This window comes from Ranitomeya imitator, chromosome 2, assembly GCF_032444005.1.
Source record: "Ranitomeya imitator isolate aRanImi1 chromosome 2, aRanImi1.pri, whole genome shotgun sequence".
Lineage (NCBI taxonomy): Eukaryota > Metazoa > Chordata > Amphibia > Anura > Dendrobatidae > Ranitomeya > Ranitomeya imitator.
In genome coordinates, this window is record NC_091283.1 from 697,851,173 (window position 1) to 697,871,951 (window position 20,779).

General features: G+C 46.0%; 1 protein-coding gene across 2 annotated transcripts in view; it reads left to right on the forward strand.

Moving 5' to 3' along the window:
- LOC138665532 (heparan-alpha-glucosaminide N-acetyltransferase-like) overlaps positions 1–20,779 on the forward strand; it is a 1,558,440-nt gene that overhangs the window by 864,593 nt on the left and 673,068 nt on the right. For both annotated transcript variants that reach the window (XM_069753108.1, XM_069753109.1), the window contains exon 12: positions 11,341–11,465. In XM_069753108.1, coding sequence (XP_069609209.1) covers positions 11,341–11,465 — 125 coding nt within the window. The remainder of the gene's footprint in view (positions 1–11,340; positions 11,466–20,779) is intronic.

Consider the following 20,779-nt stretch of genomic DNA (forward strand, 5'->3'; position numbering starts at 1 on the left):
CCGAAGGGTGCAACAGCACATCTCGAATATCAATACGGCCAAAGGTGATAGGGCAAGAGGGAAACAGATCACCTCCGTAGCTACCCACTTTCTAGAACATCACAATGGCAGCTACAGGACTCTTCGGGTTATGGGTCTTGAGGGGGTGATCCCTAGCATTAGAGGTGGGGGGCTTACGGATGAATTGCTGAGGAAGGAATCCCGTCTAATTTTTGAACTTAAGAGCTTGGCCCCGGATGGCTTGAATGAGGAGCTATTGTACACGGGTTTCTATAGAAAGCTCTAGTTCCTTTTTGATCTGTGACTTTTTAATGTTTACCGTGTACTTTGGTTCACCAGGAGGGGCGGATCTTGGTCTTTGTTGATCTTATTCCTGGTCTTCTTTGCAGGTGACATGGATGTTCCTGCCGGTGGTTGGCAGCTCATGTAGGCGACATGGACCTTGGCCCCCGACCTTTATGGGGCACGTCGGAATGGTTATCCTTTGGGTGGATGCAGAATTTGGAAGAACTGGAGCAAAGAATGATTGGACATGAGGAATACATCATTGTGCATCTCCCTGCTTACTACATTTGTGCTATTTGTATACACTTATATGATAGCGCCTTTTTGAGTCGAACCTATTGATATGTAAGAGACCTTCTTCATACTGCTTCATTCTTGCCCTATGGGGTGACCTCATACTTCATTTTTCATACTTCATTTTTCATTTTTTGTTATATAACGAAATAACCAAATATCTAAAAAATGAAATCGACATCTATACATTATTTGTTTGGTGTCAGGGTTTTATTATGGGAGGTTCCCTGCTGTTAAAATTTGCTGTTGCTTTTCACTCCAGCAGGACACACTTTGAAACCATATAAGTGCTTCATGTGGTAGTGGAGGTATCCTGTCTGACCGCATTGGGTTATCTGGCAGCCGATGCGAGGTTCTGGATGTGTGGGTGCGTGTACCCTGGCCAGGGTTAATGTGTGATCGGATGCATGCGTCATTTGAGTTTGTGGGATCCGTTTCTTTGCCGGGGTTATTAAGGTTATGGGTAACTCTAACCCCCTGTTTCCGGTGGGACCGTGACTATCTTGCTGTGCTTTTGCACAGCGGGTTGGACGGTTATTTGTAGCCTATATCGGGCTGGCACTGGGGGTCATTATGGTCTCCTCACACCTGATTGGCGGGGGCTTTGCCATCCCCATATTGCGTGGTGCACCGCCGCATCAGGTGATGCCCGACCTGTGGGGGGATTTTATTATTTCTGTCCCCCTACTGATGGTTTGCGTGGTGCAGGGTGGCGAGTTGTAGGCGCATAGTCCTATTTTACTCGGTAGCATAGTGCCCCTGTGACATGTGATTTGTGACGCTGGGAGACCTATGAACTTTCACGTTGGGCGGATGCTTTACATGGAGTGTTCGCTTGAGGTTCCCACGGGGACAGAATTCGGACGCTGACCGCTTTGCGCATGCCTGATGCCTGCGCACAGCCTTCTGGGACTTCGGCGTCACGGCACCTGCGCAGTGCAGTTTCTGAGACGCCGAGTGGATTTCCCGGCGCCGCCATGTTCGCGCACAGCGGCTGTGGCTCTGAGTTTAATTTTGGACCAGTTATATAGATCAGGTAACGGCGTGGATGACACCACACTGGAAAAAACAAAATCCAGCTCACCATACCGACATTCCCAAGAGCTCGGAGCATGGAACCGCTGTGTCAGGGCGTAAACGAACAGGAAAGAGAAGGAGATCCAGCTCAACGAAATAGTGAAAAATCCATAGTTTATTTCACTTAAAATATAGTGAAAGGACAAAACATCAGCATACAAAAAAATATTTTAAAACCAAGGTCAACGCGTTTCCGGTGACTAAGCACCCTTAATCATGACACCACACTGACCTTGAGGAAGACGCCCTGAGCGTCGATACGCGTGGGTCTTGGTACCCACACAGCTTGACTGATCCGATACTTTAGGCCTGCTGGCTTAAGACTGTCTATAGTGGCATTGGCAGGAGGACTGGGCAGGATCTGTTTCTGGACCACTGAGGCGGACATAGTGGGGTAACTATCATGCATTGGTCATCTTATTATAGTAAACCCCTCTGGATTTAGATCCCCACTAGTTTGAGGTGCTGGTAGTGTACCTTGGCCGTTTGTGGCCGATGAGTAATCATTTGTTTGGCCAGTGATTTGTAATACCTACATTTTTAGGATGTGCACACGGGTTTTGTGTGTACGGTTGGTATCAGTTGCACCTTATAATATATACTGAGTGATTATTTGTACTTGCTGTGTGGGTGGCATGTTTTTGTCAACATCTATATTGTTATTTTGATGGACCCATTATTGCTGTATCTTTGTTTTTAGATGTTTTTAAATGTTTTTTGTACACGTTGTCCTGTGAATAAAGATTTTTTTCCATTTATATACATTGTGGTGATCCCTGTTCCTATGCATACTCCTGCTCTTGTTTGTTGGTACATGAACATAGAGGTCAGCGCACATACAGTGACCTGGCAATAACCCAAAAAACAAGAACGAGCTCTGAGACGTGGGAACTCTGTTGACCGCAATCCCTAATCCTCTCCAAACCACACTAAAGGCAGCCGTGGATTGCGCCTAACGCTCCCTATGCAACTCGGCACGGCCTGAGAAACTAGCTAGCCTGAAGATAGAAAATAAGCCTACCTTGCCTCAGAGAAATACCCCAAAGGAAAAGGCAGCCCCCACATATAATGACTGTGAGTTAAGATGAAAAGACAAACGTAGAGATGAAATAGATTTAGCAAAGTGAGGCCCAACTTTCTGAACAGAGCGAGGATAGGAAAGGTAACTTTGCGGTCAACACAAAACCCTACAAAAACCACGCAAAGGGGGCAAAAAGACACTCCGTACCGAACTAACGGCACGGAGGTACACCCTCTGCATCCCAGAGCTTCCAGCAAGCAGAAAAAAACAAATTGACAAGCTGGACAGAAAAAACAGCAACAAAATAGCAAAGAGGAACTTAGCTATGCAGAGCAGCAGGCCACAGGAACGATCCAGGAGGAAACAGGTCCAATACTAGAACATTGACTGGAGGCCAGGATCAAAGCACTAGGTGGAGTTAAATAGAGCAGCACCTAACGACTTCACCACATCACCTGAGGAAGGAAACTCAGAAGCCGCAGTACCACTTTCCTCCACCAACGGAAGCTCACAGAGAGAACCAGCCGAAGTACCACTTGTGACCACAGGAGGGAGCTCTGCCACAGAATTCACAACAGTACCCCCCCCTTGAGGAGGGGTCACCGAACCCTCACCTGAGCTCCCAGGACGACCAGGATGAGCCATATGAAAGGCACGAACAAGATCGGGAGCATGGACATCAGAGGCAAAGACCCAGGAATTATCTTCCTGAGCATAACCCTTCCACTTAACCAGATACTGGAGTTTCCGCCTTGAAACACGAGAATCCAAAATCTTCTCCACAATATACTCCAACTCCCCCTCCACCAAAACCGGGGCAGGAGGATCAACAGATGGAACCATAGGTGCCACGTATCTCCGCAACAATGACCTATGGAATACGTTATGTATGGAAAAAGAATCTGGAAGGGTCAGACGAAAAGACACAGGATTAAGAACCTCAGAAATCCTATACGGACCAATAAAACGAGGTTTAAACTTAGGAGAGGAAACCTTCATAGGAATATGACGAGAAGATAACCAAACCAAGTCCCCAACCCGAAGTCGGGGACCCACACAGCGTCTGCGATTAGCGAAACGTTGAGCCTTCTCCTGGGACAAAGTCAAATTGTCCACTACATGAGTCCAAATCTGCTGCAACCTGTCCACCACAGTATCCACACCAGGACAGTCCGAACACTCAACCTGCCCTGAAGAGAAACGAGGATGGAACCCAGAGTTGCAGAAAAACGGTGAAACCAAGGTAGCCGAGCTGGCCCGATTATTAAGGGCGAACTCAGCCAAAGGCAAAAAGGACACCCAGTCATCCTGATCAGCAGAAACAAAGCATCTCAGATATGTTTCCCAGGTCTGATTGGTTCGTTCGGTCTGGCCATTAGTCTGAGGATGGAAAGCCGAGGAAAAAGACAAGTCAATGCCCATCCTACCACAAAAGGCTCGCCAAAACCTCGAAACAAACTGGGAACCTCTGTCAGAAACGATATTCTCTGGAATGCCATGTAAACGAACCACATGCTGGAAAAACAATGGCACCAAATCAGAGGAGGAAGGCAATTTAGACAAGGGTACCAAATGGACCATCTTAGAGAAGCGATCACAGACTGACATCTTTTGAGAGACGGGAAGATCTGAAATAAAATCCATAGAGATATGTGTCCAAGGCCTCTTCGGGACCGGCAAGGGCAAAAGCAACCCACTGGCACGAGAACAGCAGGGCTTAGCCCAAGCACAAATCCCACAGGACTGCACAAAAGTACGCACATCCCGCGACAGAGATGGCCACCAAAAGGATCTAGCCACTAACTCTCTGGTACCAAAGATTCCAGGATGACCAGCCAACACCGAACAATGAACCTCAGAGATAACTTTATTCGTCCACCTATCAGGGACAAACAGTTTCTCTGCTGGGCAACGATCAGGTTTATAAGCCTGAAATTTTTGCAGCACCCGCCGCAAATCAGGGGAGATGGCAGACACAATTACTCCCTCTTTGAGGATACCCGCTGGCTCAGATACACCCGGAGAGTCGGGCACAAAACTCCTACACACAGCATCCGCCTTCACATTTTTAGAGCCCGGAAGGTATGAAATCATAAAGTCAAAACGGGCAAAAAACAACGACCAACGAGCTTGTCTAGGATTCAACCGCTTGGCGGACTCGAAATAAGTCAAGTTCTTATGATCAGTCAAGACCACCACGCGATGCTTAGCTCCTTCAAGCCAATGACGCCACTCCTCGAATGCCCACTTCATGGCCAGCAACTCTCGATTGCCCACATCATAATTTCGCTCAGCAGGCGAAAACTTCCTGGAAAAGAAGGCGCATGGTTTCATCACCGAGCAATCAGAACTTCTCTGTGACAAAACAGCCCCTGCTCCAATCTCAGAAGCATCAACCTCGACCTGGAACGGAAGCGAAACATCTGGTTGACACAACACAGGGGCAGAAGAAAAACGACTCTTCAACTCTTGAAAAGCTTCCACCGCAGCAGAAGACCAATTGACCAAATCAGCACCTTTCTTGGTCAAATCGGTCAATGGTTTAGCAATACTAGAAAAATTGCAGATGAAGCGACGATAAAAATTAGCAAAGCCCAGGAACTTTTGCAGACTTTTCAGAGATGTCGGCTGAGTCCAATTATGGATGGCTTGGACCTTAACAGGATCCATCTCGATAGTAGAAGGGGAAAAGATGAACGCCAAAAATGAAACCTTCTGAACACCAAAGAGACACTTTGATCCCTTCACAAACAAAGAATTAGCACGCAGGACCTGAAACACCGTTCTGACCATCTTCACATGAGACTCCCAATCATCCGAGAAGATCAAAATGTCATCTAAGTACACAATCAGGAATTTATCCAAGTACTCTCGGAAGATGTCATGCATAAAGGACTGAAACACTGATGGAGCATTGGCAAGTCCGAATGGCATTACTAGATACTCAAAATGGCCCTCGGGCGTATTAAATGCAGTTTTCCACTCATCGCCTCGCTTAATACGCACAAGATTATACGCACCACGAAGATCTATCTTGGTGAACCAACTAGCCCCCTTAATCCGAGCAAACAAATCAGATAACAATGGCAAGGGGTACTGAAATTTAACCATGATCTTATTTAGAAGGCGGTAATCTATACAAGGTCTCAGTGAACCATCCTTCTTGGCTACAAAAAAGAACCCTGCTCCTAATGGCGACGATGACGGGCGAATATGCCCCTTCTCCAAAGACTCCTTCACATAACTCCGCATAGCGGCGTGCTCAGGCACAGATAAATTAAACAGTCGACCATTTGGGAATTTACTACCAGGAATCAAATCGATAGCACAATCACAATCCCTATGCGGAGGTAGGGTATCGGACTTGGGCTCATCAAATAAATCCCGGTAATCAGACAAGAACTCAGGAACCTCAGAAGGGGTGGATAACGAAATAGTCAGAAATGGGACATCACCATGTACCCCCTGACAACCCCAGCTGGACACAGACATGGATTTCCAATCTAATACTGGATTATGGACTTGTAGCCATGGCAACCCCAAAACGACCACATCATGCAGATTATGCAACACCAGAAAGCGAATAACCTCCTGATGTGCAGGAGCCATGCACATGGTCAGCTGGGTCCAGTGCTGAGGCTTATTCTTGGCCAAAGGCGTAGCATCAATTCCTCTCAATGGAATAGGACACTGCAAGGGCTCCAAGAAAAACCCACAACGCCTAGCATACTCCAAGTCCATCAAATTCAGAGCAGCGCCTGAGTCCACAAATGCCATGACAGAATATGATGACAAAGAGCAGATTAAGGTAACAGACAGAAGAAATTTTGACTGTACCATACCAATGGTAGCAGACCTAGCGAACCGCTTAGTGTGCTTAGGACAATCAGAGATAGCATGAGTGGAATCACCACAGTAGAAACACAGCCCATTCAGACGTCTGTGTTCTTGCCGTTCAACTCTGGTCAGAGTCCTATCGCACTGCATAGGCTCAGGTTTAAGCTCAGGTAATACCGCCAAATGGTGCACAGATTTACGCTCGCGCAAGCGTCGACCGATCTGAATGGCCAAAGACATAGACTCATTCAGACCAGCAGGCATAGGAAATCCCACCATGACATCCTTAAGGGCTTCAGAGAGACCTTTTCTGAAAATAGCTGCGAGCGCACCTGCATTCCACTGAGTGAGTACGGACCGCTTTCTAAATTTCTGACAATATACCTCTATTTCATCCTGACCCTGACACAGAGCCAGCAAATTTTTCTCTGCCTGATCCACAGAATTAGGCTCATCATACAGCAATCCGAGCGCCAGGAAAAATGCATCGATATTACTTAATGCAGGATCCCCTGGCGCAAGGGAAAATGCCCAGTCCTGAGGATCGCCACGCAAAAAAGAAATAACGATCCTAACTTGTTGAACTGGGTCACCAGAGGAGAGAGGTTTCAAAGCCAGAAATAGTTTACAATTATTTTTGAAACTCAGAAATTTAGTTCTATCTCCAAAAAACAAATCAGGAATAGGGATTCTCGGTTCTAACATAGAATTCTGAACCACAAAGTCTAGAATACTTTGTACTCTTGCCGTGAGCTGATCCACACATGAAGACAGACCTTTAATGTCCATTGCTACACCTGTGTCCTGAACCACCCAAATGTCTAGGGAAAAAAAAAGGCAAAACACAGTGCAAAGAAAAAAAAATGGTCTCAGAACTTCTTTTTTCCCTCTATTGAGAATCATTAGTACTTTGGGCCTCCAGTACTGTTATGAAAGGTAATTCAGTACCAAAATGAACATAGAGGTCAGCGCACATACAGTGACCTGGCAATAACCCAAAAAACAAGAACGAGCTCTGAGACGTGGGAACTCTGTTGACCGCAATCCCTAATCCTCTCCAAACCACACTAAAGGCAGCCGTGGATTGCGCCTAACGCTCCCTATGCAACTCGGCACGGCCTGAGAAACTAGCTAGCCTGAAGATAGAAAATAAGCCTACCTTGCCTCAGAGAAATACCCCAAAGGAAAAGGCAGCCCCCACATATAATGACTGTGGGTTAAGATGAAAAGACAAACGTAGAGATGAAATAGATTTAGCAAAGTGAGGCCCAACTTTCTGAACAGAGCGAGGATAGGAAAGGTAACTTTGCGGTCAACACAAAACCCTACAAAAACCACGCAAAGCGGGCAAAAAGACCCTCCGTACCGAACTAACGGCACGGAGGTACACCCTCTGCGTCCCAGAGCTTCCAGCAAGCAGAAAAAAACAAATTGACAAGCTGGACAGAAAAAAACAGCAACAAAATAGCAAAGAGGAACTTAGCTATGCAGAGCAGCAGGCCACAGGAACGATCCAGGAGGAAACAGGTCCAATACTAGAACATTGACTGGAGGCCAGGATCAAAGCACTAGGTGGAGTTAAATAGAGCAGCACCTAACGACTTCACCACATCACCTGAGGAAGGAAACTCAGAAGCCGCAGTACCACTTTCCTCCACCAACGGAAGCTCACAGAGAGAACCAGCCGAAGTACCACTTGTGACCACAGGAGGGAGCTCTGCCACAGAATTCACAACACCAACCCTCTCCAGGGATACACAAGCATGAAAGGGCAGGGACAGCACTGTTTGTCCTGGTGGAAGTACAATCTTGGTGGAGGCCAGAACAATTAATTTCCCTAACACTCCCTCCTAGCAGTTAGACTCCTGTGCTTGTGCCACTCGTGTCAGTTGCTGGAAAATCTGTGGTGTTTGTGGATCCCACTGTTTCAAAGTCTCGTTAGAGGGATCTCTGAGAAGAAGGCTTCAAAACTCCTTCAGCACATTCATCCCTAAGGTGACGATGGGTCCATAGTTCACCTCTCACTGTGTCAGTACCACGCCTTTCCATCCCAGGTCTTTTCCACAGATGGATACTTGCATCTATACCACCCCTGCGACTGGGATGGGTAGTTGGTTGGCCACCATTAACTTTATCTGAGAGCCCCATTCGGGTCGGTTTGCCCAGGGAAAATGTTTCCAGTAATAAGCCTCTGGTATCGTTGTCACCTATGTGCCCGTGTCCACCAGTCATCGCACTGCACATCCGTCCATTTCTGCCCATATCAGGGGGCATGTTGACACTAAACTTGTGGGAGTTCCACTACTCTTCCTTACTTGCTCTGGCTCCGGGCGGCATCCCTCCGGCTCAGAGCCTTCCAGTTTAATGGGTGACAAGATGTCACTGTTCTGTAGCGAGTGCACTCCCGTGCAATGTGTCCACTCTCTCCGCAGTTGTAACACGTAACATGCCTTGGCCGGTGAAGTATTCTGGAGTCATGGTGGGGCTCTGGGCCCTTCCTGCCCTCTGAAGGGTTACTGGTAGCCTCCGCTGTTCTCTTGATGTCAGCCAGTTCTACATTCACACTCAGAAGTTCTCTTCTCAGTTCTTCTACCCACTGGGGTTCAGCAATAGCATTTACAGATCCCCCCACGCTTTGGACCTTCCCCTCCGGGACTGTCACTCCCTGCTCTTGTTCACGCATGCGTGCCTTACTCCCTACTTCAGGGAAAGTCATTTGGGGGTTCACCCATACACATTCTCGCAGGGCTTGTTTTGTCAGCACGTCTCTCAAGCCTGTCACTAGGAGGTCTCGTAGCATTATGTCTGTGGGTCCTGCTCGCCTACTTTCTTTCCTAAGAATTGTGGTGTGTAACTCCAACTAGGCATTCATATATTAGGTCACTGTCTCCCCCTCCTTCTGCATCCTACTAAAAAGTTGTAGTCTCAGTTCCCCTACATTTGTGGGTTCCTCGTGTGTCTCCTCCAAGATCTGTAGCACCTTATTAAAGGTATCCTATCTTGTGGGGTCTGTAACATTACTGAATCCCTGGCCTCTCCATCCAGGGCCATAATGGCCTCCTCAGCCTTCAGCGCGGGGGTCATGGGGTGCATTCTCATCATGCCTCTAAGACGCTCAGTCCAGCTATGAAGCATAGTGTTGCTCCCCATGAACTTGGGCAAATTACTCAGCATGGCCCCCAAGGAAAGGCTAGTCCTGGGGCCACTCCCTGGTCTGCCGCCTGCATGCTATTGGACTGCATCCTCCCGACTACACCACTTGTAGGATGCTAGCAAGTGCATAGCATGCAGTGACACACAGGAAGCAGAACAAGGGTTAACAGGTTCTTTATGTATAAGAAAAGTAATGGTACAAGCAGGGGGTACAGAATGTTATTGGAGGATAGGAGGAAAGTCAAATGCGCTGTGCGCTGTATGAAGGCGGCTGGAAGTTCCCACATCAGGTTCCGCAGATGATTGATGCAATTTCTCCTTGCGACGATGAATCCTGCGGGTTCTTCGGCATGCATTCTCCTCATCCGTGCACACGGTGAGGCAGAGGTGATGGTCGGCAGCACAGAAGAGAAAGCAGAGAATTCAGTGAGCATGGCTGCAGTAGGAGCACACAGTCCAGCGGACACTGCCACAGCCACGGGCTGGTCCTCAGCAGGCACCGCAAGGATGGGATTAAACGGTGTCTCCGTGGTGGTGAGCAGAGCGAAGGTCTGTACTTTATCCTGGTCACTACCTGGTCAGGAAGTCTCTCTGAGCTGAGGGTAGGAAGCTTCGGCTGTCTGGCTAGCTGGGTGTATAGGCACAGCTAGCGGACGTGGGTTTGTGAAGAAGGAGTTAACCGTCTCACTACTCACAAACTCGGTCCCTGCCAAGTGTCCTGTCTTCCTGCTCAAACTGCTATTTAAGTCCGACCTGCCCCCATCAGTCAGGTGCCCTGTCCTGCTCGGTTCTGTATTGTCTTTCCCCTGCAACACTGTTGACAGCCCCGACGGTTCCGGCCCAGATATGAAGGAGAGTCCATCAACTTGGTTCTCCTCCCTACACTGGGTCTCCATTTCTGCTCCAATCTTAGTATTTTCACTGTGGTAGTAACATCACATCAACATCTAGCTGATCACTGAGCGCATTGTTGATGCTAAGGTTGATCACATATGCCGCTGAGCTCAGTGATCAGCTTGACTGATGATGCATGCTTTAACGTGACGATACTACCGTGGCCAAAATACTGTGATTGGAGCAGCAGCAGAGAGCTGGTGCTGGACACAGTGTGGGTAAGTACCTGCTAAGTTTCTTATTTTAGGTATTTTACAAAGTTTGAAGCCCACTTTCCTTAATCTGTACAACCTCCGTTTGCTGTTTTTAGTGTTCTTTTACAAGAAAATGTGTGAATGTGGAGAAGTTGAAAATTGAGCAACGCATTTAGTAATGTAGTACAGATTCAGCCCAGGCAAGAAAACAAGAATACAAGTTAAGTTTTATTACCAAGTTTGAGATTCTCCCTTAATCAGGCCAATTTTCTTATTGCAGAAGGAAGAGACTTTTCAGCAATCTATTAGCAAAAAGAATTGTTGTGTTAGAGTATTTCTAGGTATGCGGTATCTTTAATGCAAATCTCAGGATTTCCTGTCTTTAATCCTTCAAGCAGTAATGCTGGGATGTGCAGAACATCATGTAATTGCTTGTTGCACAAAATGTCTGATGTAAAAAACAAGGAGGGATGATCCTGCTGACCAGCATGAAAGAGGAAAGGCTTTAAATATTGATGTTGTAGCAAAGTCTCCCTGAAGTGGCCCAAAGTGCTTGTCTGACTATATATCCTTTTGTCTGTACAGAGCCATCAGTGGAGTGCTGCTGTAAGGGATATTGTCGTGTACTGGCCGGAGTGGATTATCATTGCGGCTCTGGAGATTGTTTCGTTGTGTTTAACATTTCTGCTACCTGTGCCTGGGTGTCCTACGTAAGTATCATCAATCACAATAAGGATAATATGTCTGCGAACCACAGTGTCACAGAGTAAAAGAGACTGAATCCTAAATATCAACTGTTAATCCTGCGGCCTTACAGCGCTAATAAAACAAATAGAACACCGTGACATTAAAGGGAGTCTGTGACTCCCAAAGTACATTTTAAACCCTTAGTGACCGAACTAATTTTGACCTTAATGACCAGGCCAAATTTTACAATTCTGATCAGTGTCACTTTATGAGGTAATAACTCTGTAGAGCTACATCGTATCCCACTGTTTCTGAGATCGCTTTTTTTGTGACATATTGTAGTAGTGGTAACATTTGTTAGACATGACTTGTGTTTGTGAAAATATTGCAATTTTGTCAAATAAAGTTTAATAAATCACAATTTTCAGACTTGCAATCTTTATATCTTTAAACCAGTTAGTCATGACGTACGACATAATAAATAAGATTTCCCTCATGTCTACTTTACATGTGCATCATTTTTCAAACGTCATTTTATTTTGCTAGAAAGTTAGAGGGGTTAAATGTTTAGTGGCAATTTCTCATTTTTTCAACAAATTACAAAACTCTTCAAAAGTGATACCATTTTAAAAACCGCACCCATCAAATACTTTTAAACTGTTGTCAGGAAATTTTCTAACCCTTCAGATGCTACATATGAATTAATGTAAAGATAAATGAAAAATAAATACATTAATATTTTACCTCTAAAATGTTGCTTTAGATCCAAATTTATCAATTTTGAAAGAGGTAACACCAAAAAGTGGACCACACAGCTTGTTAACCACTTTTTTATGAGTGCAGTAGTACCTCACATGTAGTCAAAAAGTTCTGTTTGGACAAACGGCAGTGCTCGGAACTGAATGAGCAATATTTGAATTTTGGAACATAAATTTGACTGAAAGATATTTACAGCACCAAGACAAATTTGCAGGGCCCCAATTGGCCTAAGCAGTAGAAACTCCCCACAAATGACCCTATTTCAGAATCTACACCCCTCAAAGATTTTATTCAGGGGTATAATGAGCATTTTGAACTCACAGGTACTAAACAGAATTTGATAACATTGGGTGATCATATTGAATATGTCATCATATCGTCATAATTTTTTTGTAACTTTTGAAAAAACCTAACACTAAGCCTGACATTAAGCTTAGCCCTAACCCTAAGCCTGACCCTAAACCTAAGGCCTAAAAAAAAAAAAAAAAAAAAAGTTTCATCTGACTAGGGGGATGACACGGGTGGGAGGAGATTGATCAAGGGTGTGTACAGCGAGTCACATCACAGATACTGTCCTATTTACTAATTATTGGGCTTGGGAAAAATCCCTGCAGTTGCTGGGAGTCAAGCAGAGATCTTGGTGAGCGCATAGCGCATACGCCATCCATTTTGCCGCATAAACATGAGCATGGCCGGGGCATGGCGTCATTGGTACCAAGATACCGAGGAGGTCTTGGGGACATAATTTCTCTCTCCTGTGATTATGTCATGTCAGAGAAGAGAGAAATTATTTTTACACCGGATCTCACTTTTTGTGATGGACGATATTCATTGAATAACGGTGATCATGTAATCAGGACAGGAAAAACTTCCCTGATCGTGTTCTTCAGGCTCTCAGCTATCCCCGGTAGCTGAAACCATGGATGTTTTCCCACTCTGGGAGGTGTTATTACCTTATTCAGGATCACCATTTTAAAATGGGAACGAGGAATAAGGCCAAATAGCGGCCACAGTTTTTCTGCACATCGGCGTTCATTACGGGATTTAATAAGACCCATCCATCGGCCCGCCCTGTAAGCATGAGAATCTCATTAACTGAAAACTGAAAATACAGATTAAACAACCGCAAGGCAGATATCATCAACCCAGGTATTATTTTAGTCAGTGTAATGGCGCCAAGCTGACAGTGTCTATAGTTTACTTAGCAAAATCCTGCTGACAGGTTTGTTTTAAAGATAACAAGTAAAACTTTTATTAGTAAAAATAAAATAAAGACAATTGACAAGTAGGTTCAATTTCAGTAGCCATATCCTGCTTTGCATACTGCCAGAGATGTTGAATCTAGACATCACTTAAATAGAACCTGTCTGCCAATGTGATGAAGACCAGAAAACTCAAAAAGCAGCACATGATGTCAGGTTCTATAGAGTTTCTAATAGGGATGAGCAAACATGCTCGGTGATACTTGAGTATCACACTGCTCGAATGTACTCGATACTAGGCAAGCAATGGGCGGTGTTTGAGTTCAAACATAAATCCGAAAATATTCCGAAAAATTCCCACACGATGAGTTTATGCCAGCAGGGGGCGCATCACCACAAGTCTACGATGCTATGTTCCCCTGCATTCCATTCATTCTCCAGTTTTTACAACCAGGAGCAACAGCTGCATTATTAGGCTCCTGGTTGTAAAATTATTTAACTCCTCACTGACATATATATATATATATATATATATATATATATATATTAGCTATTGAACCCGTTCTACGCCCGGGTGGCTAGCATCTATATTGGTATATGGTCTCGATCCTGGTATGTGCTGCTCTATCCTGCGTCCCCATCCTGTCATGAGCTGCTCCATCCTGCGTCCCCATCCTGACATGTGCTGCACCCATCCTGCACCCCCATTCTGACATGTGCTGCTCTCCTATCCTGCACCCCCATTCTGTCATGTGCTGCTTCCATCCTGCGCCCCCATTTGACATGTTCTGCACCCATCCTGCGCCTCTATTCCGACATGTTCTGCACCCATCTTGCGACCCCATTCTGTCATGTGTTGCACCCATCCTGCGCCCCCATTCTGTCATGTGCTGCTCTCTTCCTGCGCCCCCATTGTGACATGTGCTGCACCCATCCTGCGCCTCCATTCTGACATGTTCTGCACCCATCCTGCGCCTCCATTCTGTCATTTGCTGCTCCCATCCTGTCATGTGCTGCTCCCATCCTGTGCCCCCGTTCTGTCATGTGCTGATCCCATCCTGCGCCCGTTCTGTCATGTGCTGCTCCCATCCTGCGCCCCGTTCTGTCATGTGCTGCTACCATCCTGCGCCCCGTTCTGTCATGTGCTGCTACCATCCTGCGCCCGTTCTGTCATGTGCTGCTGCCATCCTGCGCCCGTTCTGTCATGTGCTGCTGCCATCCTGCGCCCGTTCTGTCATGTGCTGCTGCCAACCTGCGCCCCCGTTCTGTCATGTGCTGCTCCCATCCTGCGCCACCATTGTATTATATGCCCCCATAAGATGCTCCATTATATATGCCCCGTATGCTGCTGCCATATATAAAAAAAAAAATACCATACTCACCTATCGTCGCTGGGCGCCGAGTGCTGGGGGCCTGAGCAGGCGGGGACACCGGCGCGCTGTGGGGGTCAGGTGCCGGAGTCACCGCTAGCTCAGGCCCCCAGCACTTGCTATACTCACCTGCCTGTCCCGTTCCAGCGCTGCGCGCCGCCATCTTCCGGCTCCTCTGGCTGTGACTGTTCAGTCAGAGGGCGGCGCCGGCGCGCATTAAGCGCGTCATCGCGCCCTCTGAACTGGGAACGTCACAGCAGAGGACCCGAGAGACGGAGCCGCACGCAGCGCTGGAACGGGGGACAGGTGAATATACTTACCCTCCTGGCGGTCCCTGACTCTCTGGTGGAAATCGTGGTGTGCGTTCAGTGTTTACGCATACCGCGATCTCCTGGGAGCGTCACTCTGTGAGGCCCAGACTGCGCCAGTCTATAAAGGCTTCGGACAGAGTGACGCTCCCAGCGTTATATTATAGATATATATATATATATATATATATATATATTCAAAAAAAGGAAAAGCAGCACAAAAAGAATTGAAAAAAGTGGACTTTAATGCCTGAACGGTGTGGCAACGTTTCGGATGTGTTATGTGTTATCCTTTCTCACAGATTTTTCAATTCTTTTTGTGCTGCTTTTCCTTTTTTTAAACTTATTATTGGTGACCATTGGATAGCTGGTCGAAGAGCTTTGCATGTCTTGTAAGGTAGTATTTGATGCTGTTCCAATTTTTTACATATATATATATATATATATATATATATATATATATATATACACAGTACAGACCAAAAGTTTGGACACACCTTCTCATTTAAAGATTTTTTAGTATTTTCATGACTATGAAAATTGTACATTCACACGGAAGGCATCAAAACTATAAATTAACATATGTGGAACTATATGTTTAACAAAAAGTGTGAAACAACTGAAATTATGTCTTATATTCTAGGTTCTTCAAAGTAACCACCTTTTGCTTTGATGACTGATTTGCACACTCTTGGCATTCTCTTGTTCAGCTTCAAGAGGTAGTCACCGGGAATGGTCTTCCACCAATCATGAAGGAGTTCCCAGAGATGCTTAGCTCTTGTTGGCCTTTTTGCCTTCACTCTGTGGTCCAGCTCACCCCAATCCATCTCGATTGGGTCCAGGTCTGGTGACTGTGGAAGCCAGGTCATCTGGCATAGCACACCATCACTCTCCCTCTTTATCGATGAACAGCCACTCACTACATACCCATTCATGCAGGGGGTGACTGCTTAGTATACATTTGCACACTAAAGGCCTGTATAGGGTGCTGTTCACATGAAGGACATGCATAGTGTCTGGTTCTCAGCCTATTAGTCACACTCCTACTTTACGATTAGGCAGGCTGGCCAGTGCACTATATTTCTCAAGGTGCAGCCAAGCCCAGCACGTTTGGTCTTTTATACAGGTATTATTACATTGTGATGCATTGAGAGAGTGCTGGCCAGCCCACCTAATCGAAAAGTACCAGCGTGACTAAGGGTACCGTCACACAGTGGCATTTTGATCGCTACGACGGCACGATTCGTGACGTTCCAGCGATATAGTTACGATCTCGCAGTGTCTGACACGCTCCTGCGATCAGGGGCCCCGCTGAGAATCGTACGTCCTAGCAGATCGTTTGAAACTTTCTTTCGTCGTCTAGTGTCCCGCTGTGGCGGCATGATCGCATGGTGTAACAAAGGTGTGCACGATATTGTATACGATGTGCGCATAGTAACCAACGTCTTCTACATCGCACATACGTCATGAAATTATCGCTCCAGCGTCGTGCATTGCAAAGTGTGACAGCAGTCTACGACGCTGGAGCGATATTGTTACGATGCTGGAGCGTCACGGATCGTGCCGTCGTAGTGATCAAAATGCCACTGTGTGACGGTACCCTAATAGGCTGAGAACCAAACACTATGCATATCCTTCATGTGAATAGTGCCCTATACAGGCCTTTAGTGTGCAAATGTATACTAAACAGTCACCCCTCCATGAATGGGTATGTGGTGAGTGGCTGTTCATTTAGTATTTTGCACCTGTGTTGATAACATCTTGCTATATGGGATGGCTGCACCCTGTAGTGCATTTATTCTAAGACCTGGGCAGGTAAGTTGTGCTGCCTTTTTTACTTCTGGATTTTTGAATTTTTGGAGAATTTTAATCCTCTTTGTGGCTTTGCCTTTATTTCCTTGTAGGGTGTCCATCTGCTAGATAGGGTGTAGTGGAAGACCTGTCAGTCCCTATTATACTGTTTCTACTCTCATCAAATTGATGCCACTTTGATTGTGTAAGGCCCTCATTTCTTTAAATGTGAACACTCCTTGTAGGGTGTCCATCTGCTGGATTGGGTGTAGTGAAAGACATGTCGGTCCTTATTATACTATTTCCACTATGGTGAAATTGATGCCAGTTCTGTAGTGTAAGGCCCTCATTTCTTTAAATGTGAACACTCCTTGTAGGGTGTCCATCTGCTGAATTGGGTGTAGTGAAAGACCCGTCGGTCCCTATTAGACTTTTTCTACTGTGATGAAATTGATGCCACTTTGGTGGTGTAAGGTCTTAATTTCTTTAATTGACCGCGACGTCATCGAAGGTCCTTCACTCTCTGCATTCTCAGGAACGGAGGCAGACGCTTGCAGCGGTGACAGCCAGGGTTCGTCAGAGGGGTGAGTATATCCATATTTTTAATTTTTATTCTTAATTTTTTACATGACTATGGATCCCAGGGCCTGAAGGAGAGTTCCCTCTCCTCCAGACCCTGGAAACCATATGCACCGCACACGCCGAAGATGACTGGGAACACTTCCGATTCCGATTTCCGATATCACAAAAATATCGGAACTCGGTATCGGAATTTCGATACAGCAAATATCGGCCGATACCCGATATTTGCAGTATCGGAATGCTCAACACTAATTATTATCCATTTATAATTCACTGGTGAGGCCACATCTAGAATATGGGATCCAGGTTTGGGCTCAACGTTTTACAAAGGATATTCAGAAGTTAGAACCAGTTCAACGATGGGCAGCTAGATTATTACAAGGGATGGAAGACCTCTCGCATGGGGTGAGGTTAGAAAAGTTGGGCTTGTTTAGCTTAGAAAAAAGACGTCTCAGAGGGGATCTCACTTACATGTATAAATATATGTATGGTCAGTACAAAATACTGGAACATGACTTGTTCCTTCCAAGAACCGTACTGAGGACTCGGGGGCACTTATTATGGGTGGATGAAGGGCGATTCTGACAGCGAAACAGGAAAGGGTTTTTTATAGTTAGAGCAGTCACACTGTGGAATGCCCTACCACATGAGGTAGTAATGGCAGACACTATAACAGCTTTCAAAAAGGGCTGGAGGATTTCCTTGATACACATAACATTGCGGGTTATAGCTAGATCAGTGCCGAAACGTTGGTGGAGAAAGGTTGAACTTTAATGGACCTAGGTGTTTATTCAAACTATGTAACTATGTAACTTGATGGCAGGGAACGGCAAATTTGGGATAAGGAAGATGATGATGAGACACAGTTGCTGCTAAGTCTCGTTGGTAAGTCAAGAAGTCCGGAGGACCATGGTGTGGTGGTGAAAGACGAGCTGGTGAATGACAAAGTCACCGAACCAACCTGAAAATCTGGCATGCAGAGTGAGGCCAGCAACACTGAGGGGAGAGATCGGCAGCACCAAAACAGACAGAAAGATTTAGTGGGGTAACCCGAGGGAGAAATCAAGCATCTCTTCTGCAGAGTTCTGACATTCCTGAATTTCTCTGACAAAGAGTTAGGTGCTCCCCAGTCAGGGACATTTTTAAAGTGAGTTCTGAAACAAACAAAATATCCATTTGCAACCTGTGCCATGCCAAGATCAGCAGGGATCTGACCATTAAGAACCTAACCACATCCAACATGATTAGGGACTGTTAAGAAGTGACCTGGGTTGGAGTAGTGTTATTGCAACCACTAGAGGCAGCATCGGCAGATAGCATAGTCAGGAATCTGCCAAAGGTCAGTCCATGGGAGCAGCAGTATAGTTTGAAGGATAAGCAGGTTATCTAACACTTGATCCATAGCTGTGATGAAGGAAACTAAGTCATTGAGAAGGTCACAATTCTTCTGCATGTAAGGTGAGGCCATGCAAGAGCCTCATTAGTCAGGAGATTAATGATGAAAAGAATCTTTTTCCTGTCAATGGTAAATGGAGAAGGTTGCATCTAGAAATATATATGACATTGATTAAGCAATTCATAGCAATGATGAAGATCCCCACTGAACTTTGCGGGCAGCGACATGCGTACGTTTGATTCCGAGACTAAGTTGTGGAAATCCAGAAGTTGACTCTGTAACTCAATAATTTTTTTGCTAATTTAACTCTAGTGTTGAACATTCCGATACTGCAAGTATCGGGTATTGGCCGATATTTGCTATATCAGAATTCCGATACCGAGTTCCGATATTTTTGTGATATCGGAATCGGAAGTGTGCGGTGCGTATGGTTCCCAGGGTCTGGAGGAGAGGAAACTCTCCTTCAGGCCCTGGGATCCATATTCATGTAAAAAAATAAAGAATAAAAATGAAAGATATGGATATACTCACCCCTCCGGCGAAACCTGGCTGTCACCGCTGCAAGCGTCTGCCTCCGTTCCTGAGAATTGCAGAGAGTGAAGGACCTTCGATGACGTCGCGGTCAGGTGACCGGTCAGGTGACCGCGACGTCATCGAAAGTCCTTCACTCTCTGCATTCTTATGAACAGAGGCAGACGCTTGCAGCGGTGACAGCCAGGGTCCTTTGGAGGGGTGAGTATATCCATATTTTTTAATTTTATTCTTTATTTTTTACATTAATATGGATCCCAGGGCCTGAAGGAGAGTTTCCTCTCCTCCAGACCCTGGGAACCATCCAGGATACCTTCTGATATTTGTGTCCCATTGACTTGCATTGGTATCGGGTATCGTTATCGGCGATATCCGATATTTTTTGGATATCGGCCGATACCATCCGATACCGATACTTTCAAATATCGGAAGGTATCGCTCAACACTATTTAACATCAGTGTTTGCAACTTATAATTTTTTTGGGTATGTGGCATCATGAACTGACCTGCATTACAGTAATGGTATTACAACCACTAGAGGCAGCACTGGCAGGTAGTGTAGTCAGAAATCAACCAGAGGTCGGTATATGGGAGCAGTTGTATAGTTTTAAGGATAAGCAGTTAGTGTAGTCAGGAATCAGACAGAGGTCGATCCACAGGAGCAGCAGTATGTTTGGATGAAGCAGCAGATGAAAGCATCTTGACTAAAGGTTGGGAGCTCAGTAATAATGCAAGGAAGGAAGTGCAATCCCAGGTTTAAGTAGGGAATTCAATCAAGAGATTATAGGGTGTAGCCAATCAGGGACTCAAGGTGGAGGCAATCAGGATCTCAGGGTGGAGGTAATCAGGAACCACACAGATACTAGTATCTAGGTTAGCAAGGGACTGTCCAGTGAACCGAATAGCTCAAAGTGAAGAGCTGCTTTCATCTAAGCACCCGACTCGGTGGCCCGAATGCCTGGGTCCATGATTCATGCCATTGGGTGATACCACTGCCTCTTCCCCTTTGCTAGGTGCTTCCCAATTCCTTCTAAAACACTGGCTCATATGCCTCCTTGGAATGAAAAACAAAGTTCCCAGCCATTTACTCACAGTCACAAATGCTAAACAGGCACACTTCCAGGCTAGTAGATGCAAAGGATTTCTGCCAACTTATGGCACCCGGTCCCCAGCCGCCACTTTTCTCCCTATGTGCCATCCCCACCTTATACCAGCACTTGTCCAGGAACATCATCCATGCCCTTACCAACGCACTTACTGACATTGTCCACTTAAAGACTGACATGGACAAGCGCTTGTGGCCAGGGATGCTACATTTCACTGATGGCATAGTGGGTGAATATTGTGGAGGCCAGGGCCGAATCACACCATGGCACTGCGCATGTGCTCCCATTGCCG